This window comes from Vespula vulgaris, chromosome 3 (assembly GCF_905475345.1).
Source record: "Vespula vulgaris chromosome 3, iyVesVulg1.1, whole genome shotgun sequence".
Taxonomy (NCBI): Eukaryota; Metazoa; Arthropoda; class Insecta; order Hymenoptera; family Vespidae; genus Vespula; species Vespula vulgaris.
Window position 1 is genome coordinate 5,933,831 of NC_066588.1, and position 25,380 is coordinate 5,959,210.

General features: G+C 39.4%; 1 protein-coding gene across 5 annotated transcripts in view; it reads right to left on the reverse strand.

Annotated features, from left to right (window-relative positions):
• Positions 1–25,380, reverse strand: part of LOC127062823 (teneurin-a) — a 473,231-nt gene that overhangs the window by 306,985 nt on the left and 140,866 nt on the right. For all 5 annotated transcript variants that reach the window (XM_050991642.1, XM_050991641.1, XM_050991640.1 and 2 more), the window contains exons 3-4: positions 18,896–18,954; positions 8,571–8,816 (exon numbers count right to left, since the gene is read on the reverse strand). In XM_050991642.1, coding sequence (XP_050847599.1) covers positions 8,571–8,805 — 235 coding nt within the window. In that variant the 5' untranslated portion in view covers positions 8,806–8,816; positions 18,896–18,954. The remainder of the gene's footprint in view (positions 1–8,570; positions 8,817–18,895; positions 18,955–25,380) is intronic.

Here is a 25,380-nt window from a genome sequence, read left to right on the forward strand (position 1 = left end):
TAATGTGCTCTATATTCACTTAGCTAATATCATATTCCAGATATAGAAAAATGTCGTCGCATCGGACGAATTCCTTTCAAAGCTGAGAGATTTGACGAGTTAATATTCTTTTGTTAATACCTTTTTTTAGACATTAACAGTATCCTATCTTTCTCTCGCGCCTTTTGTTTTGCAAGTCATTGCACGATATTCGTTCCATCGAACGAGAAATTCTTCAGGCATTAAATCGTATAAACTCGTACGAACGAAACGATTAAGCTCGTCGAACTGTTTAATTATTTCGAGGCGATTCGTTATCACGATTTATATAAAAGCGAGACGAGAGAAAGTACGTATCGTTTTTCACCGACGTATGGATAAATCGATCTTCCCAGCGACGAACAAAAATACATGAAATATGAGTCGACAGAGGTGGAAGATTAGACGACTTCAATCATAGCGTTTGTTGCTAATGAAAAGCCAATCAGTCGTCGTTTCTTTTTCGTAGCAAACGACGAATCGACGATGATTTATTCGGTACACGTGTACTGTAAATTATTTTCCTAAGGGGTATATGAAAAACGTGTGCAACCAACGCTTTTTTATATATATTTATTCTCGAAATATTATTTTCTTCTTTCTCTTTTTTTTTTTGAATTGCCATTGTCGATGGTTTCGAAACGAGTTTCATTTTTTTACCCACCATCCTCCCTCCCCAAAAAAAAAAGGAAAAAACTCACAAAAAAGAGGGAAAAATAAAAAATAAATCGCGATACAATTAAACGAGGACAAAATAACAATGTAGTTCGTGATTTAAGTATCCTACGAAAACAATCGCTTGACCGTGGTTAGTAATGTATCAAATAGATTAGAAAATCTAAGGTCCCCTTATGGTAACACTCCCGGAAACAGCGAACTCGTAACATATTTCAACGGGTTATCGTCGTCCGCGCTAAAACACCGTTGTGATAAGAGAGATGCGGACAGTTAAGTGACGATCTCGGTAAATCCATTATGTTGCAAATGTAGGAGGAAGAAGTAACTGGCACGCGATTGATTCCGCTTCATAAAGTTTGTTTCGCGAAGGAGAACACTTTCGAACGATCCTTGAATTTGTTTATAAAGAACAGTTTAAAATCAAGGAAAGGGAATTTTCCGGTGTGGTAAAATTATAGTCGACGAATAATGGAAAAGAGAAAGAGAAGGAAGCTGGATCATGAAAATTTCATTTTCTACCCGCGTCGGCAAATCGGTGCTACTAGTTGGAAAGTCGTATTAAAAATTTCTAACCGGCCCGCTCGAGTCGTGGATTTCGACGACGAAAAGTCGAAATTCGAGCGAACGGAGAAGAAGGGAAGGTAAAAATCGTTAAGTCGAAAGTTTCGTTAATGACTTTTCCAACGTTTCGTTTTAGATAATCCGACCCGCATTTCCGTAGGTGAGTGTAATTAACACGTTCGAAACGAACGAACTTCTCCATACCTTTAAGTCTCGTTTGAAAATAAAATTAAAAAAAAAAATAATACAGAAAAACCATGTCCCTCCTCATTAAAAAATATTTTCGATTCTAATTTAAACAAAAGATGTAAGCTTTTCTTTTTGGATACTTAAAAATATCTCATATCTCTTTCACTCACTCTCTCTCTCTCTCTTTCTCTCCTTCTCTGGGTCTGGATATCTCTCTTTTACTTATAACGTCGCGTGAAAATCGTTGCCGAACTTCCGGGAATCACGAAGCGTGAATAATTCCGTTTACGTGGGCGCGTTCGTTCGTTCGTCGGTCCTGGCGTAAATTATTGCAAGGAGCACATTAATTTCCTTTGCGAATAATTAACAAGGAGAACCGGACACAACGAAAGCTCGGCGGCCGAGCAAGGTTTCGCAATGGTCAGTAGTCCTTTCGTGTAACTTGCTTCTCGAGGTACCCATACCTTTTCGCCGCCACTCTTCTCACCCTCCTACTTTTACCGGCCCCTTCTCCTACGTCCCCCCTCTTTCTTACTCGCCAACCGACCTCCTCCACTCGACATCTGAAATATTAATCACGACTTACACACGCAGTTTCGAGACTGGGGGTATTCTCTGTCTTTGCATTATTAAACGAGAGCTCGCGCACGAGTTACGTTAGATAGGCTCGCTTCTTATTCCACAAAACGAATATGGATGTGCGGCTGGTATCATTATTATTCCGATATTAAGAGAATCGTAACAATATAATCAATTCGTTAATACTAAAAAATGCAAAAGTTCGATCCTTCGACGATATCCGAAGGTTCGCGTTCTCTCTCGTTAATATTTTGAGCAGGAGAAAAACGAAAAAGAGATAATAAATAATTAGGGGGAAAAGGAGAAAACGATACGGTGCTAATTAAGAATTTCATTAGATAAGCTCGTTAGCATTCTTAATTATTTCTAACGACCGCACACCGTCCGGTAATTGGAACTTTTAATCCCACAGTGGAGTACGTACGATGAATTAGAAAGATTAATTTTTCTCGTGTTCTAGATTGAAATTAGCGTACGTCGTCGTTCCTATTTCGATATATGATTACTATAATATAACACGAATGTTTTATTTGTACGATATCATAAAGATTTCTAATCGTTTATCCTGATCAAACTTAATCCAACGATTCTCGATTTTAATATAAAAGGTTGGTATGAAAGTTTAAGCGAGCGATAGTTACCCATACGAGGATACTTTAGAGTACGCGAGCGTATTGGTGGGCAGCAGCTTTCTGAGACTCTCTATCCCTGTACGTATATATAGTTACGTATATCCAGCGTATTCGTTTAATTACATTCCCAACGTTAAATCCACCTAACCGGTGAAACTAAGTTACACCTGTGCAACACGGGTGTCTCGACGATAGTACCTAGAAATACATACACGGAGATGGTACCCATAGGTAAGTAAGTGTATAGGTATAAGGTATAGGCAGAGAGAAGGTCGTAGGTGGCTCACAATCGATCCAGACGACAGACGACGGCGAACTGCTAATAGGGGAGGAGTTTTAAATGCGCCTAACGTAATAATGCGTGCATTAGGCAAGTACTATGGCGTCGGTGGCGTCTGCGGCGACGACACAACGATAGTAGTGGACCCATTCTCCGTAAGGGGTAGTTTGCCTGACAACTCGATTATACGATACTGCAGGGCTGAGTGGCAAGTGGTGATATATGGTGTGCATATACGCGACGCTCTACCACTTCCGAAGTCACTTAAAATAATGAGAAACCCCTATCGGCTTGCTTCCCTATTTTCCTCTACCTTTTTCTCTTTCTCTCTCTCTCTCTCTCTCTCCCTCTCCCGATCTCTCTAGATCTCTCTTTTTCTCTCTCGATCTCTCTCGCATCTCCTTTTTGTCTCCTTTCTCTTTTACTTTCTTATGGCAACACTTGCGTTAGGATCTCATCCACGAGAAGGACAACAACAACATCAACAGCAGTAACGTTGGCAACAACGTCGAAGTAGACGACGAGCCACCACCGATCCGCTAAAACTTTCTCCACTTTCTTCTCTTCTTTTCTCTTCTCTTCCCTTCTCTTCTTTTCTCTTCTCTTCTCTTCTCTTCTCTTGGTGGTTCTACGAGAGAGCTCGGTGCTCTTTCGCAATTACGGCCACCTCTAGAATGAATTTAATTTCAGAACACGGCGGTAGATGGGTATATATAAACGGACCCCGTTCTTTCATAGCGATGCCTTGAAAACTTTGCTAATTTATCGGGTTGGTCATTTTGTAGGAAAAATGTTATTTCGACGTACACAATAGATACACGAGTAATCGTGTAAGTGCTAGGTAGATATATCGACATGAGTTCTCTATTATCGTCTTGACAAATTCGCGAAACGACGACAGGCATGCTCCATTATCGAGATTATTAAACTCGGAGAAGGAACACGACGACGACGACGACGACGACGACGACGACGACGACGACGACGTCGACGACGTAAAGTGTTTACTTAGCTTCGGAAAATATCGAAGGATGTGTACTGAGGCGTGGCGTGTTTTGATTCGTCAAAAAGAAGGAACGTTGGCTTAATTACAAGCTAGCAATAACGAGTCTAGAGAAACATCATTTCAAGCGGATCAAGGGCCAAGACCTTACCCTCTCTCGTTAGGGTAACCATACCTCCCGGGTGTTTATTTTCTCGATGAAAAGCTATATCTGCGTAAAACGAGAGTGATATTTATAGAGGTGAGTGCAAGGGATATAGAAAGGATATCCAACAGACTCCTCTATGATCATCCGACGTTCCATAAAAATTACTGATCTCTGTAGAAAAACTAATCAACGATGTAATCGACAGATGATAACGAAAAGAAAAAAGAAAAAAAATTGTTGGGCCAGAAAGAGAAACTGGACGATTTAAAAATTTACTTGTCATAAAGAAATATCGAAAAATAAATTTTCTATTTTCTCCTAACTGAAATTTTTTTATTGTATTTAAAAAATATATATATTATATTACGAAAGTAAGAAGAGAAATTCTCTCTTATTTCTAAGAACGACGACATCTTACAACGTAGGAAGAGAACGAACGCTTGAACGCGAACCAAGAGACATTAAGAAAGGGCTTGGGAGTGGGATATGGGGGTCGGGATTTGTAGTGAAATTTATAGAGGACGCACAGAGCTACATATGTACTGGCATACTGCACTGGACCATGTTGCGGTGGTGGCCGGTGTGCGACATAGGCTGCTCTCTCGCTTGCTAGGAACGAGCTTGCCGCCTAGCATCGTGTCTCTAGCGGTGCTTACGGTGTTATGTAGGCCTAAACTCTCGCATCCCCTTCATCCAAACCTCGCTCATTTGCATTCCACCCTCTAGGAATATCATCCGGTGTTTTAGAATCGCTATTACGTCCAACAAAATTATCCCGCAGGAACGCTACGTACATCAACGCGTTTGATCTCGTAAATTTACCAAAGTTTAATACATTTTACAAATTTTCACTTTAATTATCAAGTATAGTTATTACTAATCGACGATTTAAAAATATATCTATAATAATATATTTATATGATGTAATATATGAGTGATAATTAAATACCTTTTTAATATTTAAATAAATAAATTTATCTACTTCCAATGTACGACGACGACAAAGACGGTGAAGACGACGAAGATGACAGATAGGAAACGATAGGAAATCTCCGGAAGAAGACGTAATCGAGTTAACCGCCGAGAGATTCATCGATATTTTCCTATTACGTAACGCGATCGTCGCGATAGAAAGCCGATACGGTGAATTTTAATGAAGCATTTGTCGGCAATGGAGTGATTTAAATGGATCGACTGTCTGTAACGCAATTATTCGAGTGATCGTACAAGGAGGTCCCTTCCGATAATTTGACGTTCAAAGCGATTCCCAGACACGTGGATTCCCGATCGTACGATTCGACAGCCTTAAATTATTCATTTCTCTCTTTCTCTATCCTTCAGAACAAGTATAATGATCGGTTAGAAACTTAAAGATATTTTACTTCGATCCTTCGTTAAGAATTTCCATATTATTCCTCTCTCCTACCTTCGAAAAAAGAAGAAAAAGAAAAGCGAAATTTTCGATAGAAAAATAACAAGAAAATAATTCTTTACAATTTCATTTTTTATCTTAACTTGTATTTTTCGTAGAAAACCTTCGGAAGGGAAAATACGACATAATCTATAAGGATACTGAGAACAATTTGAATATATCATGTGAAACCGATAACAACGATAAATAGATAGATAGATAGATAGATAGATACATGAATAGATAGATACATACACACGCACATACACGCGCGCGCGATAAACGATGTATACGTCGCGAGATATGCAAGAGGTCAATATTTTCTATCCAAGAGGGTAGTAAAGCGTGATACGATGCGCGTCAGCGGTGTAATGAGCTGACAATATAATGCCATGAAGGCTATATATATATATACGGGTGGACCGTCCAACCTAGAGACAGGACCTCTCTCAACGAGAAGCATCAACGTATTGATGACCGAACAGACGGAGATTAAGAGCCGCCATCTATGTCGATGTGAAAATGTGCTTGGTAGTACGTTGGTGTTGTGTCAGGATAGTAATAGTATTCTCTTCTCCACCTCTCTTATTGGTAATGTGACACATTGGATACCATTGTTAGAGAGAAGAAGAGGCTCGCTCGGAAAACCGTAAAAGATATGTCGTTCGAGAAAGGAAAGAGGATACCTTATAGCGGAAATTTCACGGACTAGCTGGCAGGAGTGAGCGAGTGAGCAACCGGCCGGAGGGATCGATGGTAACAAGATATATCGTGCATATACTAACGAGCAATACGAGTAGGCGGAAGAAGACGATAACGGCTACGATAACGGAACAATACGACTGCGTCTGGGACAAGAGGGTATAGTAACGCGTTGCCATGGTTGGATAAGAGCTAAAACGACATCGTGAAAAATAATCATCTCTTTCTTCAATACCGCCATATTTTTTCGAAAGAAAATTGAAAGTTTTCATATCATGTTTATTTTTAATATAAAATTTTCATAATATAATTCAAAACGAATGATTACCGTTAACGGTCGAAGAAAAAGAAAATTCATGATTTTTTTGATAAAAAGAAATCGATAAGAGGAAAACGTGTAAAAGTTTCTTATCCCATCGAGACATCGATCTCTTTGCACTCCGATCCATCGCTTTCTGATTCGGCAATTTTCCCTGATTATCTCGCTTGGGAACGGTGCGAAATCGATGCGGAGAGATAATTAACAAGTCGATTTTAAGGCGGTGGCAACGTCTGCATTGCGGCAATCGCGACTTCGTGCGCTCGTTCTTTCCCCCACCTTTGAGATACAAGAAAGAGGGATAGAGAAAAATTGAAATGAAGTTTATCGTAAAGAGAATGTCAGCGTTCAGTGTAAAATAATCTGTATGTACTGTATGTACATTATAAAAGAAACAAACAACACGGTTTCGTCTCGATCGATTTAAATGAAAGAAATTATTTATTTAAAAGAAAATTCAATAAATATAATATATAAAAGAGAAAGAAGGAAGAAAAAGAAAATATCAAGCTTCCAAATGTATCTAACGCATTTGATATCGATTTGTGGTTACCAACCAGCGAGGAATCGATCGACTTTCGAGAAATGGAAAGAAAAGAGAAGACGCGTTGTCTCTTTCGATAAACTTTTCCGTGCGGTTACGTGACGCTATATCGTCGTCGAATGCGAATAGAGAAGAAAGAGAAGAGGAAGAAGAGCAAGAGAAAGAGAAGGCGGAAATGGGAGAATAGGGATGAAAATGGGGAAGGTTGATACGAAGAATGATAGGGAAAGAGAAAGAGAGAGAGAGAGAAATAGGTAGGATGAGAGGATTTGACAGGGAGGAGGGGGTGGATTTGAAACGAGGGGGCAGCGGTAATCGGCGGCCAGTGAATTGGAACAAATGCAGACAGACGTGAGGTGAGCTGTTGCAGTTCGCTTGATACCGCAACCAAGAAATATAGTATAAACGGAGGATGGCTATTAATTGAGTTCCTCCCTTCCGTTCATGCATCGCGTCCCCCACTTTGTCTCTTTTCAAGATGAATCGATGAAATAGCCTTCGCGAAGCGAAGAAAGAGGGAGGGAGAAAGAGAGAAAGAGATAGAGAAGGAGAAACGAACGGTAGAAAGAAAGAATGAGAGAGAGAGATGTTTCGCGACATACACGGCAACAATCTATTACGTTTTTCATTAAATGCTTCGTTCCGTATTTGCAGATTCGCGATATATATGAGAGCTTGTGGTTTCAATATTTCGTATTAATTTTTATTTATCGAAATATTCAGAGATGGAGATATTCAAGAATAATAGAAGAGACAAACAATATCTACATTTTCTGCTTCCGCTTTCCCTTCTTTTCTTCCCGATTTGATCGTAATACCGATTCTTATCTCGAGAGGATGAAGATAAAAAGATGGTACGACAATGTCAAGAAAAGATTCAAGTAGGCGTCTTGAGTTCGTCTCGAAAGTTAATATCAGCTATAGGTATATAGTAAGTAAGTAAAACTAATTTCGCAAATCCTTTAATCTACACGTTTGCTTGGAAGCTGGGGAAGAGATTAAGGGTAGCGAAGTGAATGGGCAACCTTCCGAGTGTTTGATGGAATATGATGAACGAGGCACGCAAAACTCGCTTATTGCTGTACGAGATCAATGCGAAGGAGGCAAAAGCACGGCTCTGATGTATACCATTAAAAGCTTTCGAAAGTTGAGTGACAGAGCGAAACTTAACGAGCGAAGCTCGCTTATAATCGTTGTTTCGCGTATTTAATTTCACGTAGATATCCGTAATACACGATTTCCTTTCGCGTATCGATCAAGATGTATAACTACTTTGAAGTTATCAAACTTTCGACTGTCTTTCAATGAACTTTTCTTTTAAACATATTTAAAATATCTATACATACATATATACATACTACATACATATATATATATATACATGTGTGTGTATAGATAGATATTAAAGTATCTGAAATATATTGAGAAATATCGAACACAGAAATCATTAATATTTAATATTTAATAAATCGTCCAATTTGTTTAGAAAATTTTTATCAAACCTACCGCCATAATGTTGTGCGAGTATAGAGGCAAAGACTTGTCCAGGACTTCGAGCACCCCTATTAGAAGATGAAGTCGTTGCTGGACCAACGACGCGATGAGTTTTTTCTTCGTCGTCGCTACTAGATTGGGCACTATGACCATACCCGCGCCGTTCTCTCCATTCGAGGGACCGTTGACGGCGCAGCCCACGGCCCCCGTTCGAATGACCGCGGCCCAACGTGCCTTCACCCTCCATCACTGCAGCATCTGCAATGAATATAATATATTACTCGTTATTATTAATTAACAATTTTCATTTCGTCGAGTATACAAATTTCTATCTCGATCAAAAATTACCTAATTATTAGTCCAAGTTAATAAATCAACTAGCATACACGGACAATTATTATAATTATTACGGAAATTAGTTGAAAATTGAAAAATTTTTTACAAGATTTATTTGCTTCCACACTCGTGCGTGTTTCCTATTGTCGATTCATAATATATTTGTAGTGTCTATGGTGTTAGGTAATCGAGTGGTAGATGCTTGTCGAAATTCCCATGGAATCGTCCTTCACTAGTGAATTCCTTGATTGCAGAGCTCGTTGATTGATGCTCCAAGGGATCGCTGCTACTAGTTTAAGATCACTCACTGTTCCTTGGACTATGAAATTTCAGTTTGGAATTGCCACCACGAAGAGGAGGGTCTTACTATCGAAGCTCGTGTCACGCCTTCTCTCGATCTCTCTCTCTCTCTCTCTCTCTCTCTCTCTCACCCTCTATCCTTTATCTTTGCGTGACTCGTTCAAAGATATCATTCTTTCTCTTTCTCTTTTTCTCTCTCTCTCTCTCTGTGTCTTTCTCTTTCGCACAATGAAAGAGTCCTCGAAATCACGAGATATCTTTATTACATACAAAAATTCTGCTCGAAGAAAGATATGAAATACCTTTCTTCTCTTTCTCTCCTTTGTTTCTCCATCTTTCTCTCTTTCTCTCTTTCTTTCCCCCCACCCCTCTCTCTCTCTCTCTCTCTCTCTCTCTGTCTCTTTCTCTTTCTTTCTCTTTCTTATCGATGCTCTACGCAGAAATAAAATTATTTTCGAGCGAGCGCTTCGTTTCTTTCCTTTCAACGAACGAACGACGCGAGAAGGAAGTAAGAGATCCGATAAGTAATAAGAACATTCCATTCCTTTTTGCAGTGATCCTTTCTCGAATTACATTCGAGTGCGCTCCACCCTAAGGAACGTAAGAAAAGAATCGGAGAATAAAGCAAGCCCTTGTAAAAAATAACTCGACAAAGCAAACGACTATTTAATTAAAGAAAACAAACACCGTCGTTCGATGTTGATAGTAAGAAGGAGAGAAAGAAAGACAGATATCTCTCTATATTTCTCTTTCTTTATCTTTCTCTCTCTTTCTCTTTTTCTTTCTCTCTCTTTCTCTCTCTCTCTCTCTCTCTTTCTCTCCCTCTCTCTCTCTCTCTCTCTCTCTCTCTCTCTCGCCGACGGAAATTGATCGGGGAATTTTCTCGGCAAATACAACGTGAAAATTTAATGAAACGAAAGCAAGGTACCAACAGCGAAGTATCACTACGGATAGGTACAGCAACAATAGGAAATACAACAAGCGTTCGACGTGTTCTACGACTACGGCAGCATCCAATTGCTTGCCGTAGCTTTATATTTTTCCATTTTATATTGTCACAAAAAATAATATTTTTTCTTTACTTTTATTCAATCCTCGTTATATACGCATAGAAATCTGTACGTATATAGAATATTCTGTACTAGTAAAAATTCACAAGTACGAATGATAAGGAATCATTGATTTTTTATAACAGAGTTTAGAAAGGACCACTGCAAAGATAATTATAAGATCTGATTAACAAGAGTATTTTATGCGATACTTGGAATAATTAATGATGGGATAATCCAGTGGTATTAAGAGTATAATAAACGTTAATAAACGATGAATACAATGCGGAAAAGATCGAGGGATAAAAAAAATTCCTTGTGAAAATGAATCCTTTTGCATAGATACCTCTTCTAGCCACTTTTCTCAACGTTCAATAGCGTCTAATAGGTCACATCGAGTCTCTTCTGTTGTTCGTGCGAGGGTGCTTTAACGGTGTTATGTTTTACCGGCCCTTCGTATTCTCCTCTCTCTCTCTCTCTCTCTCTCTCTGTTTCTCTCTCTCCTCTTTACAACTATCAACACCTCTACCTCCTTCGGCCTTCACCTAAGTGCGTTGAGAATGTCGAGTGTACCTTATTGAAGCACTACACGAGTTAATCGAAACGTTTTGTAAAATAGATTTACACGAGATAAATATGTATGAGAATAAAATATAAGCTTAAAAAGAAACTAATTTTTTTCTTTCTTTTTATTATTATATTCGAACATTACTACTGTCTCATCTTTGTCGTTGATCGACGAAGGCATCGTTATAATAGAATGCTTTTATAACGGGTCATAACCGTAGACCATACAAAACAGGATGATGCTCCAGGCTGACTCATAACTTTGAAAGAATTTCGTTTAAAAGTTGATATAACGTGCGATGTGGTCGCTCGTCGTTGCGTATACGATATCAAAATTCTCGAAAGAGAGACAGACAAAAACAAAAACAAAAATAAAACATGCCAATGGCAAATCATTTTGACGAGCGAGATTACATATACATATGTATATATCACAGATATTTGTGTTTGTGTGTGTGTATGTAAATGCAACTCGAGAGACATGTTTCTCTGATACTACGAGATCATCATTCAACATCGAATTTTCATTACTCAATTTATGCTGGCACCACGATGCTCTTTAACCGTGTGCTTTCACCTAAGCGTAAGCAAATAAAGATCGTCGGCGTAAATTACAAGCAAACGAGGGAAGAGTAACTGCCGAGGAGAGTAGATTCTGTGGTTTCCCTTCGATAGGGAGAAAAGGGAAGACGAAGAAAGGGTGGGGTAGAGTATAGAAAGTTATTCTCTCTCATCGTCGACGGGTGAAACACACGTGTACATTATCGCCAAGAAATTGTTCTCTTCCCTCTCTCTCTCTCTCTCTCTCTCTTTCTCTTTCGATAGCAATAGCCTTACCCGAAACGTGAAACTTTTCCGATAGTCTCTCTCTTAACGACGATTTCTAGCTTTTCTCAAGCGAGGAACAAATAAATGCATTGCGTGTAACCTCCTGTCGCTTTATTTCCCGCCATCGTTCATGAAAGTCAATACACACAAGCAATCGAAGTCGCATCGACAAAGACGACGAGTATTTTCTATACTTTCTAAGACGACAACTGTATAAATGTGTGTATATATATATATACACATGAGTATATATCTAAGTAGCTACCTGGTCTCGCGAAATCGAGCTAGAAAAAGATTTAATGCGATTTCTCGAAGGCGTGCGTCGTGGAATAAGTTGCACGATCGGAGAGTCGCTTTTACGAAAATTCCGAGAGAAGAAGTTTTACCAAGAACGATGGATAGAAGGGAATGTTAAACGGTCGACGAATTCCATCGCGTTCACGTTTCCACCACGTCGTTTTCGTTTTCCCAGCTACCGCTGCTCGAAGTGGCTTGGACACATAAATCAGGAGTGAGAGAACGTCCTTCTCGTATTCTTACGAAAGGAGGTTAAAAATCTCTAGACGTATGTACATATATATATATATATATATATATATATATATATATATATATATTCCTACATATATACATATACTTAACCACGAAAAGTCGTTACTTGCTTAACACCCCTCACACGAGTGCTCGTGAAAAGAGTGAGAAAGGGAAAGAGAAGGTTACCGATCCGACTTTCGGTCGTTAGAGAAGCCATACTATAAAAGGGCTTTAAGAGTTTCCCCGTGTTCTCGCGAGATTCGAGGGAGGATTTGCATAGCGTCGTGTCGTCGTACTAGGAAATTTCACGAGAAATGTGGCCTGCCTTTTTAAACGGCATTTAATGAAGAAGAAGAAGAAGAAGGTAACACTTAGACGACATTGTTCGACTCTTTTCTTCGACAGTTTTCTTCTTCGTCTCGTTTATAAGAAGGGCATCTGAATGCATGAAACATAGACAGAGGAATCTAGCCTGCGTATCCAGATATGCTTCGAGAAAGACTTTTGCATATTCATCGAGTACGTTCTTCTCTCTCATTCTCTTAACCATCCTTCGAACACCCTTCTCTTCTCTTCATCGTCCTCGGTAGTCTTCTTCTTTTCTCGTCAAACAAACGAGCAAGGAGACGCGATTCGGGACTTAGGTGGTAGACCAACCTTCCTTCCCATTGCTTTCTCTATCTCGAGCCACCCCTCGATGCTAGTGGTATCACGTGACCCCGAGATAATTATACGGCTTTAATCTCGATAACGTTTCCGAAAATGCGGGCCTCCTTTACGCCATTTTGCCCCTTTACGAGACGGCCTTGCTGCTTCCCGAGGGTGGCTTCGTCTAATTATTTACTTCTTCTCGAGAGAGGAACATGGATATTTCTAAAGTATATACATATTTATATATGTGTGTATGTGTGTGTATGTATGTATGTATGTAAATGTATATACGTTTGGAAATCCTTTGTTCTCTCCATCTCGATCGATCGATCGTTCTTCGTTATTAACTTTAATGAAATTTCACGTATATAATTATTATGGATTTTCTTCCTTCAAATTTTTACCTCAGGAGGGAAACTATAATTAAACGTACCTTTTCATTCGATAATTCTCGCTATTCATATCAGCACTTTCAATATTTTCTATCTATCCCAGATACATAAAAAATGTTTCAGAATTATGAGCTTTAAAATAATATTCTAATTCTTTGGCCTTTAAAGGAATCAGAACGAATAGAAGAATGAAAAAAGTAAGAACGATAATAATAATAATAATAATAATAGTAATAATAATAATAGTAATAATAATAATAATAATGATAATAATAATAATAATAATAATAATAATAATAATAATAATAATAATAAATTCTCTCAAAATCTAGCTCTCTTTGCTCTCGGTTAACGCTTTTACGTAACTTCATCTCAATAAAAAATTATTTCTACCACGATGCAATTTAAATGGAAACGTAGAGGAAAAGCTAGGAGAGACAGAGAGAGAGAGAGAGAGAGAAGGAGAGAAAGAGAGATGGTGAAAAAAAAGCACAGAAAGAAAGAGAACGCACAAAGTTATACGATAAATTCCAAGTTACGTAGAATGTATTAATAATACTATAAATCGCTACCGATCGTATTACCAATCACGTTTGCAAATTAATTCGAATAGGTACATACCTACGTATGTACATACTTATTTAAGAACATTACATGGTATCGCTAACAACCAATTCGAGTAAAAATAATAAAAATAAAATCTATAGCTAAGAGATAGACTACTCTCTCTTTTTGTCATAAACGAACTTACAAAATTTCTCGACGATGAACGATAAAATTAACGAACGAATTTCATGAGGGTACAAAACGGGAGAAGAGCAATCTCTCTTTCACTCTCCTCTCTCTCTCTCTCTCTCTCTCTCTCTCTCTCTCTCTCTCTCTCTCTCTCTCTCTCTCTCTGTCACACACACACGCGCGCGTACACTTTCTCGTTAGGAACATAGTATCCTGCACCCGTTGAAGAAAATTAAAAGAGAGGATCGAAAGAGGATGAGACAAAGAGGATAGCAAAGAGGAGAAGGGGGTAGGGAGTTGGAGACCAGGAAGGAGGAAGGGGGGAGGGGAGAAGGAGGTGCAGGCACCGGCATTTTGCGGTGCAGAATGTCAATTAAACGACGTGGCCGATTAACCATAACCGAAACCTCGACAAAGGCCCTAGCCTGCACGGTTTCGCACTCTGCCGGGTTCATCGCGCGATAATTTATATGGTAATTCCAGGGACGTAATAAGTCCCCCTCGACAAACTCTGCCTGCCACTATACACGCGTTCCGGCACACACCGTAGAGATGGTGTACGAAAGAGAAAGAGAGAGGGGGACAGAGAGAGAGAGAGAGAGAGAGATAGATAGATAGGTAGGTAGATAGATAAATGAAGAGAGAGAGAGAGAGGCGTCCTGGCGTTGACCCCGGCTTCCATCGACGAAGTGGACGGCCTCCTGCCATGTACACATCATTACTAAAAGCGGTCATCGATTCATCGGAGTTCGACCAACCATAGCCACCACCCTCGTCGATCCCGTACGTATCTCTCGGTGCACCTACGTTACGTTACATCCGGTCAGTTTTCTCTCTTTCTCTCTCTCTCTCTCAATGTCTATCACTGTTTTCTCTCTCTCTCTCTTTCTCTCTATCTATCTATCCATCTATCTATCTATCTATCTATCTATCTCCTCCGTATATGGCGTTCTATGTTCGTAGGTAGTTACGTGCGAACGCACAGCGAAACGAGCGTAACGCGCACGAACGCGCATATGAGCGAGCGTCCATTGTCAAATTTTCCCACCCGCGATTGTCCGCGCGGAATTTAATTAACTTCCATCTCGTTAACTTTTGTCACCGCGTATCCCGTTCTCTCAGGCCCGTACTCTCTCTCTCTCTCTCTCTCTCTCTCTCGCTCTCTCTTTTTCTCTCTCTTTCTCTTTCTCTTTCTCTTTCTCTTTTTCTTTCTCTTTCTTTCTATCTCTCTCCATCTCTATCTATCTTTCTTTCGTTTTTTCTATGTCGTACAATATAAATTTCGGTTGATCAAAATGTTTCTTTTAGAATCTCGATTTTGTAAACCGGTGTAAATTTGGAGATGTTTATTTCTTACTTTCTTACATAATTAACTTGCTACGATGTTAGATATTTGGAAGAAAATAAATCAATTATTTGAAGGGAAAGAGATGATATTTTAGTGTAGGCGTGCGATTGACGTACGATGCCATCGTTGAAAGAAGGAATGGAGAGAGGAAGAATAAAGGGAAAGGGGAATGAGATTGAAGAGAAAGAAGAGAGTGTGAGAGAGAAAGAGAGAAAGAGAGAGAGAGAGAGAGAGAGAAGAGAAAAGGGAAGGAGGTAGAAACGATTATCGCTTAATTTACTACAAAGGGTAATATCGGTAGTGGAAAATGTTCACAGGACCATGCCCTATTGAAAATAAACGCTCCAATTGCCGGACCTCCCTTCGACGTAGAAAAAGAAAAAGCAAGTCGAAAGGGAAACGAACGTCGACGATGGCTGCCTTTTGTCGTGAACAGCAATGCTGCTGTCGCACGTTCGATCTGTTTTCGGTCTCGCGGTTTTTCACGTTTCTCTAAAAGCTACCCTGTCGCTCGCGACTTTTCCGCGTGGATTCTCTTAATTATCCACCTTGTCGATTTCTACTATCTGCCTTACGAGTTCGTCCGCCATTTTTAGGTACGTACATACGTATGTATACGTACGTAATACCTATTTACATGCGCGGATGCGTATATTTTTGTCGAATAGTTTGAAATGATATTTCTTTCTTTCTTTTTTCTTTCATCAAATAATTATAGTAGATAAGTTGAAATTCAATATTCTCATTAGTTAATAGAAAAGATATAATTGAATGAACCTATAATTCAACGTTCGATCTTTCTACCGATAGCGACGCTTTCAAGTCTATTAACCGGAATCATTTGACAATTAGAATCAAGAAAGAGAGAGAGAGAGAGAGAGAGAGAGAGGAAATAGAAGAGATTCAGATCTTATCAAGATCGGTATCTGTAACGATCGGAGATTGCTGAGAACGCGAATGCTTGAAGGATTCTCTTTCTGTAATCTACGAGGCAGTTTCGTCTTCATTTGCCAAATGGTCGGTAAATCCGCTCAACGTTGGTATCGTCACCGATTGTAGAAAGACGGTTTAACCGAACTAGCGTCGTTTTACTCTCTCCTACTCCCTGAATAACCCTCTCTCGTCGTACCACTCGTCGTACAGGCGTTACGACGAAACTTAACTGCGATGTAAACCCACTTTGGCTCCTCCTCGAGTTCCCGTTCCCCGAGCTTCTAACTAACGCTAAGTCACACGAGTCATTTAACGATTCTCTTGGCGGGATTACGCACCGCACAATCGGCCTGGCTAGATCTGTTTCCGCGGCCTTTCGGATATGCCTCTGGCACAGGGATTTGTCCTATGCCACAGAGAAATCGATCTTTGCGACTCCTGATATCTCTGACTCCTTACAATGTAATATGTTGTTTCGTTACAAACGAAAAGTAAAGTAAAGCGTAACTAGAACGAAAGATTTATACGAAAGTCTGTTTAGAACGTTTCTTCTTTTCCCTTTTTTACTTTTATTTTTCTTCTTTTTTTTCTTTTATTTGCATCTCCACAAACTTCGTAAGAATCGAAATAAATTCTACATATACTTATGGAAAACGAATTCCCGAACTTTTCCCCCATAGTATAATGGAAACAATTAAATTTCGCGCGAGCAAATGCATAAGAGCATTTATTATTTAATTAAACCTCGATTTAATCCTCAAAAGGTGTGTAATAATTGTCTGATGGGAACGACGAGGTAAAGTGAGGGGATTCTCTCGATGAATCTGATAATTCCACCTCTATGAGTTATAATTAATTTTTCCGATCATGAACGGTCGTAATCGAAAGTCGCCAATGCATTGTTCTCGAAATGAAGTCGCGAGCCGATAATAAGCATCATTAATTTCCCTTAATTCGTTATTACTTATTAATCCGTCGAGAATTTATTGAACGTAAAAATGGTTACGTAGGAGAGAGAGAGAGAGATACAGACAGAGAGAGAGAGAGAGAGAGAGAGAGAAGGAGTGGGAGGAGAGAGAAAAAGAAAAAAGAAAGAAAGAAAGAAGGAATTCGTGTGTAGAATCGACGATGATTCGAGTTAAAAGCAACATCCTTCGAATCTCCAGAACGATACCTTCGAAGCGTAAAACCGGTTTCAGAAATTGGATTGTCCTACGTTGCTAGTCCCAGGAGCGCCGTGCGTAGAAACGGGAAATGATTCACTTCGGCTGGACGTCCGCGATCGTTGCTTTGGTAAAGACGTTTCTTTGGACTTTCGTAAGAAAACTCGCACACATAAGACTAGAAGTACGATACGTGGCAAGAATTTAGAATTTCTTTTTCTTTTTTCTTTTTCTCTTTCGATAAGAAAATATCTTATCCTATCTTATCGACAAATTTCTTTACACAGAAAAAACGTTTATATGTTTGTATAAATTGTCGAACTTCTTTTTAATAAAGACCGATTTAATTCATTTAATGTATAAATAATTTATCAAAAATTGTTAAAGAGAAGGATTTATAAAATATGTATTCTATTGAACGGAACTTTATATATTTGAAAATCATCAATTTTATACGTGTTAGAAAGACGAGAACTTAAACTAAATTGAACCATCGATTTTCTCTCTACTGTAAATATAGAAACGAATATTTACTATTTACTACGATTAGTAAGAACGATTTGTGTATTCTCCTCTTGCTTATCTACGTATCGTATGTTGATCTATCAAATTCTAAGAAGAATACTCAAGTGTCTTGAAAAAAAAAGGTAAGAAAAGAAAAGGAATATTTACTTGTAATTTCGATACCCTTTCAACGTTATTAATTATTTCGTAAAGAAATTTATAACGTTGGAAATGAAAAGAAAAGGAAATATTAGAAAACAGGTGTCGTCTTTGGCAATAAACTCGCGATACTTAACGAAGAAACGCAAAAGTGAGAGCTTCGATGGTACCGTAGTAGAACTCCTCACGAGGAAAGCCTCTTATATACCTTCGAAGTAAATTGTAAGTTTCTTATACGCGACCGGTCAACGCTACCACCACTCACATTTTCGTTCGAAACCCACAAAAACAGTTTCCTGCGTAAGGAGATTAGAGTCGTTATTCCGTCTCGGCATCGCTGGACAAAAGTGAAAATTCCGAAGGAAAGTCGCGACCCGTACTAACACCACCCCATCCCTCATCCCCTTCCACTATTCTCTTCTTCTCTTCTCTTCTTTCCTCGTTTAAACGTTTCGTTCTTAAACCGCGTCAAGACTCGAGCAAAGTGACGGAAAACCGGCCTTGTCTCTCTTTCTCTCTTTTTTTTTTATCCTCTTTTTCTCTCAGACTACAAAAGAATCTAGCTCGGAAGATTTTTAAGTAAAGCTCGGCTCGTCCTTGCATTTCGAGGATCGTGAGACTTCATCTTTCTCAACAATTCTTTGATACAGAAGTGGGAAGAAAAAAATGGCTGTGAAATAAATATCCTCGAGAGAAAGACAGAGAGAGAGAGAGAGAGAGAGAGAGAGAGAGAAGGAAAGAAGATAAAGAGCCATTAGAAGACTTTTCTAACGCACGAGATAAGAAGTGGAAACATCGTGACGAACGTTGAACGTTGCGACGACGTAGAGATACTTACAGTGACGCGTCAGACTGGTGGTCAGAATCTGCTTGTTAGCGTCCACGTATTCGACGGAGCTGAAAGCAGAAAGGGTCGACGCTTTAAAAGCCATCATCTCTTTTCTATCCGAATAAAAACGCTTAGGATGTTGTATCGAATCTTCTGACGCATTAGTGTAACACATCGGTTAAGAAAATATATTGGGACATAAAAATAATAATGATAATAAAAATCATAATGTGGTATTTCAACGATAAAGTGCACTCGAGCTAATCTCATAGACGTTATCGTATATCATATTTCTTGAAACGATTCTACGAAAATCGTCGTATCTTTCCAAGATATATACATATAGTAATAAAGCCTCGAGGAACGGACATAAATGCGTTTGTATTATGTAGAAGAGTAAATGAGAAGAGGAGGAGAGAGAAGAGAAGAGGAAAGCTCGTAGAGATTCAAGAGAGACAGAGTGACAGGAGAGAAAGAGCGAGAAAGAGAGAGAGAGACAGAGAGAGAGAGAGAGAGAGAGAGAGAGAGAGAGACGATGGACGATCGACGAAATAATTCGGTCGTGGCGATGTAGTAACGTCCGATGCCGGAAACGCTTCGTGCCTCGAGACCAACATCCTCTCGCTGCGGTTTCCGCAACCTCCGTAGGGTCATTAGCCAACCATTCATTATGCAACTGCGAGGCAGTATTGCGTCAATATGGGGGCGGTAGATTGTTGGCCCAATCGATAACAATGCGCCGTGTTTGCCGCTCGGATAATCAACAGACGCAGCTTCTGCTGCCTCTCTCTCTCTCTCTCTCTCTCTCTCTATATATATATATATATATATATATATATATATATATATCTTCGAAGACCAAGCAAGTGGGAATTACAGTCTGCCTCGCTCGAAACGATATTGCGTCCCGGAAGTGTTGCCGTTAGGTTCCCCCACACTCGCGTCCTCCTTCCTTTACCAACGAGACTTTCTCTCTACAGCAACAGTAGCAAGCTCCCTATCGCGTTGCTTCCCGCTCGTTCGAGCGACCGTATCCAGCCGGAAAAGAACGCTTCGGAGGCACTTTCGTTAACCGATTCGCGGTACCGATCCCGGAAATCCACGCGTATTTCCGCAAACTCGAGCTCTCGCGTAAATCGCTGTGAGAAACGTAGCTCTTGTATCCAGTATCTCTCTCTCTCTCTTTCTCTCTCTCTTTCTCTCTTTCTCTCTCTCTCTGTCCCGTTCTATCTCTCTATTTCAGTGATCGTCGATGTAAACGTACTTCCACATACGACGAAAAATAAATAGGGTACTACGATCGAAACTCAAAGGGATTACCAAAGAGAATTTAGATTCGAAGAAGAGCTAAGAGTTCGATTTGTGATCTACGAATAATTAAATAAGAGATTTAAAAATCGTACCAATCGAAAAGTAAAAATTCATCTAATCAAAGTGAGTTTATATTCGTCGGATTATAAAGATTTGCATAGCTGAGCAATTTCTCATGTCAAATCCCACGTGGTATTAGAAAGCAAGCGAAAAGCGAGAGAGTGAGAGAGAGACGAAGAGAGAGAGAGAGAGAGAGAATCTACTCTCTCCTACTCGACCCTTCATGAAACGTGCGGTGTCCCCTTTGATCTAAGTTTCTGGGAATGCAGGAGAGGACGAAGGGACGGCACAGCAACGTGTGCGTAGCCAGCGCCCAGGAAGTTGCGACTAATTTCCTTAGTTGGATTAGATTGTGAATTTTGCACTGCAATGTTTGAGCCGTCGTTTGTCGGCTGCTGCTGCTGCTGCTGCTATGAACAACTCGCAAGGACCTCTACTCTCTCCTTTCCTCCCTCTCTCTCTCTCTCTCTCTCTCTCTCCCCTACTTCTCTCACTCTTCATCTCTGCTGCCACGCTACCGACGACGTTATAATTACCATCCGTTCCATCTCCGCAAAGTAGAGAGAGAGTTTGACGATGTCGTCCTCTTCCACTAGAAATCTACGCTTTGATCCACGCCAAGGCGTCCCGTATGATATCGACATGTCTGCCGCGGAATCGCACAACCTAAAACGGCGACCGCCGAAGATGATAATGCCGACCAGTGTGTTCCTGATTTCAGGAGATAACGGCCTTTGATGTATACGAGAGATCCCAGAGATTAGTAGAGAACTCTAAATCTAACCGGTCGAGCGAACGATAAAATTCATTCTAGATCCTATCGAAAATCTATTCCGATGGAAATTTCGTGTGACGGAAAGAAAAAAAAAAGGAAGAAAGAAAGATAGAAAAGAAAAGAAAATATTGCACCCTTGATGTTTCGTTATAATTGTGGGTATATTAAAATTCGTATAATTACTTTTTAATAGATAATTGTATAATTATGATTGATGACTTATACGAAGAATCTTGAATCAGACTTGAATAGTAATATAGATAATCTACCTTGAGGACAAACTAATTATCAAAGTGAGTTATATCTAATTAAAATGGAAAAGAAGGGAAAAAAGAGTGAGAGAAAGAGAGAGAGAGAGAGAGAGAGAGAGAGAGAGAGAGAGAGAAACGTTCCATCGTCGTGTCCATCCTTACCATCTGCCGAAACTATCCATCATCAGGAACGGTAGTCGTAAAAACGCGAGAAAAACCCGTTTCCCTCGAACGATAACGCCATTTTTCACAAACGAGCGATCTTAATTTCGTCGCTCGCGAATCCGTCGTCCGATCGATCTCAATAAAATCTGCTTTCGGCCGATCTAAATTCCATCATCGTCGAACCCTTCGCGAAGGTTCCGTGATTCGTGCGTGAATCGCGATATCGAGGGCACACATCGATATACATGTGTGTGTGTGTATGTGTATGTATATATATATATATATATATATATATATATATATTCGTGTATATGTAGAGGTGGAGAATCTGGCGAGCGAGGCGTGTACGCACGAGAATCGAATATAATCCTATCGAAACTGTGCTCGATATGCACGCACGCGCGAACATTCACATACCTATATATGTGTATATATGTATATATAAATATATATATATATATATATGTATACAATCTCGTACATGTATACAGGTTCATATGTAATAACATACAGGGTGGCCCATGTATGGTCTTACGAATAATTTTTATCAAAACAGTTGCCAACGATATAAGATTTCGATCGAAAATGAACTTATTTTTCGTTTCAATTATTAAAAACAAAATTGATTTTTGGGATCTAAGATTAAGTAAATTTGTATAAAAAAAAAAGAAAAACGTAAACAAGATAAACATCCTTAATATTTTTTTCTTTTCAATTATCGAAAAGTGATATCATTGAATATAATTGAAAAAAAAAATGTCAAGTCAAAATACGTTAATAGAAACATTTTGTAAGACCTTACGTGAGCAACCCTGTATATGTATAGAATAGGACGGGCAGCGAGCGGTTGCCTAACGGTATCGTGAATCCTATACGAGAGGCTTCAGGCACGAATGGAGGATCAATGTTTTATCGATATTGCAACAGACGCAGAGCAGCGATACGTCTCGAGTCGATGCCGCATATATAGCGCGTGCTTTCTGCCGTTTGCAAACGGATTTGCGGATTAACGATCGTTTATTATCGCCATCGTCCTGCTCTTCTCTTCCACGGCAACGAAGAAGATCCATATTCTTTATCTCTCTTTTTTCTCTTTTCAAATTCTTTCTCATCACATTTTCTGAACGGGGAAATAAAAAGATTTCTAAAAATGTGAAAACAACGGATAATTCGTGGATAGTCGAAATTCTCGTTGGCAACGAGAAAGAGAGAAAGAGAAAGCAAAAGAGAAAGAAAGAGAAAAAGAGAGAAAGAGAGAGGGTGATGTTCTGTTAGGGAAGGATATCAAAAAAAAAGAAAAAAGAAAACATGTATATATAAAAAGGGTAGGTGGCGATGATAAAGGCTTGCCCCCACCGACGTCGTGGCATACGCTATTCGTAACACTATGCATGAACGCGCGGTTAGAATCCGCGACGTCGGCAGAAGAGAAAGAGAGAAAGAGGAAAAGACTGGAGCAGGAGGAAGAGGAGGAGGAGGAGGTAAAGGTGGGGATGGAAATGGAGGATGAGGAGAGAAAGCATAGAGGTTACCGCCGTCAGGAAACTTTTGTTTAAAATTGGAATTCCTTTGCGGCTCGTTGGGACTAGGAATGCAGATGGGCTTGTGTAGGTAATGGTGGTGGTGGTGACGACGAAAACCGTGAGTGGGAGGAAACGGGAGAGCACGCGCGCGTACACCGGAAGGTTGCTGCTACTGCTGCTACTACTTGCTTGAAAGATGCGAGCTTAGAGAGTGAGTGAGAAAGAGAGAGAGAAGGAGAGAGAGAGAGAGAGAGAGAGAGAGAAGGGTGGCCTGGAAAAAGGCAGAACACGATATTGTTTCATCATAAGGGAAGCTCCTTACCGACGAGGGAAAACTTTTAAGAAAACCCATGCCAGGAAATGTAAGCGCTCCTCGTAATGGTCGACGAGCGTGGCCTCGATCGATATGTGTAGATACATCTTTTTCTCTTTCTCTCTTTCAGTTTTCTCTCTTTGTATACGTTCTTAACCTCGGTGCGAAATATCTAACATTGGTGAGAAAGAACCAGTGGAGAAGGAATGGTATTAATTGGACACTTTTTCTCTCTCTCTCTCTCTCTCTCTCTCTCTCTCTCTCTGTTTCTCTCTCTGTCTCTCTGTCTCTCTCTCTCTCTTTCTCGTTTCTACTAAATTTCTTTTAAAATGTCTCTGCTGTGGAAATAAATCGCCCGATTCAAAGAATTTATATTTTCTTCTTCGGAGAATTACGATGAACTCTAACGAACGTTATTCTGCAATTAGCACGAATTAGCTCGATATTAAAAAGAGGAATAATGTCGCCGTTCGGAATATATTTATTGCTCGAATTTGAATCTAAATTGTGCGATGAATCTAAAAAATTTCGAAAAAATATTTCTTTTCTCTTTCTTTTTCTTTTTCTCTTCGAAGAAAGATTCGAAGGATCGGATGACATTAAAGATGGATTTAAAGGGTGGAATTTAGGTGAATCCTTCGGAGAACAAAGATATACGTTTCCATGAGAACTCTACCATAGCAATTGCTTAATTAATTTGCAGGTATCTCACGTATCTGTGGAATCATGCCGGCGCTACGTGTGCACCGCGGCTAAACGCATTAACCCGTAATTATCGAAATTACAGAGCCGGTCGGCAGCCATCCGGAGGAGTCTCCTCCACCGCTTCCCAAGATTCTCTCCCCGCGATCGTGTGGCCTACTGCGGATACTTAGCTAAGTATCCCATCTCGCTAATTATTCGGATATAACCACCTACTATGGACTACTCTCTCTCTCCCTCTCTCTCTCTCTCTCTCTCTCTCTCTCTCTCGTTCTCTCTCGCTCGTATAGACGATACACCGACACCACTGCTAGACTTTACGAACTTAAGAAAGCAGATTACCGTGGAAGAAGCGATGCCGACGTCGCCAGCGTCGTTTTAAGAAATTGATTCGGGAGGCCCAGAGAGATTGAACCACGAAACGAAATGATGCGAGTGCCGATAAGAACTTTGAGAAATTGCTTCTTTAATATATGTATAACTTTATATACGTAACTCTTCTCAGAATGTAAAGAGCTTTATAGATTATCGAAGAGACCTAATATTATATTATATTTATTATATTATAATGTTCATTTATTAATATCGTTCAAATGCCGTTTATGTATTAATGAAAACAATATTTAATGTGGATCATTCACTTTTATCGCAATAATGGCTTAAGCTGACTTAAAAGAGTAAGAGAGACTCTCTCTCTCTCTCCCTCTTTTACACTCTCTCTTTTTTTTTCTGTACATTTTAAACTTAGTCGCCCAAGACGAAGTTTTTCTATTACGCATTATCTAGATCCTAGAACACTACTTATTTCCGTCTAGAAAGTGTTTTATTTGTTAATTCTAGACTCTCTTATCGGAGCTCGTTATTATTCAAGAGTCACGTGAAGTACCACGTACACGCGATCTTTTACATACCGTAAAATGGTCCTCGCGAACTATGCTCTTTCCCTCTCTCTCTCTCTCTCTTTCTCTTTCTTTCTCTCTCTTTTCCTTTTCTATTTTAATGCGAAATACTTTTTCAAAATGCAACACGAATATATCTTCCTTTTGCCAACGATAAGCCAAGCTTCGACTCAAATGGAATTTTGAATCCTTTTGTTTTTTAATATCGCTATTAAGTTCTATTTTTATTAGAAGAAGAGAAAAGGAGGAAAGGAGAGAGAAAAAAAGCACCGTTTGTTTCAGGCGATACATTATTACGATTAAAAGCGATAAAAGAATCGCATCTAAACGTTTAAAACACCTTCGTAGTTCATTAGTAAAATCGCTGTTGGAAATGCAAAACGTTTCTAACGCTAAAAATAATCTCAATTAAATCATGAACATTTCATAAATCAGACGAATACATTTTATTGCACGATATAATTCTACGTTTCTAAATTAAGTGGCATAAAAATT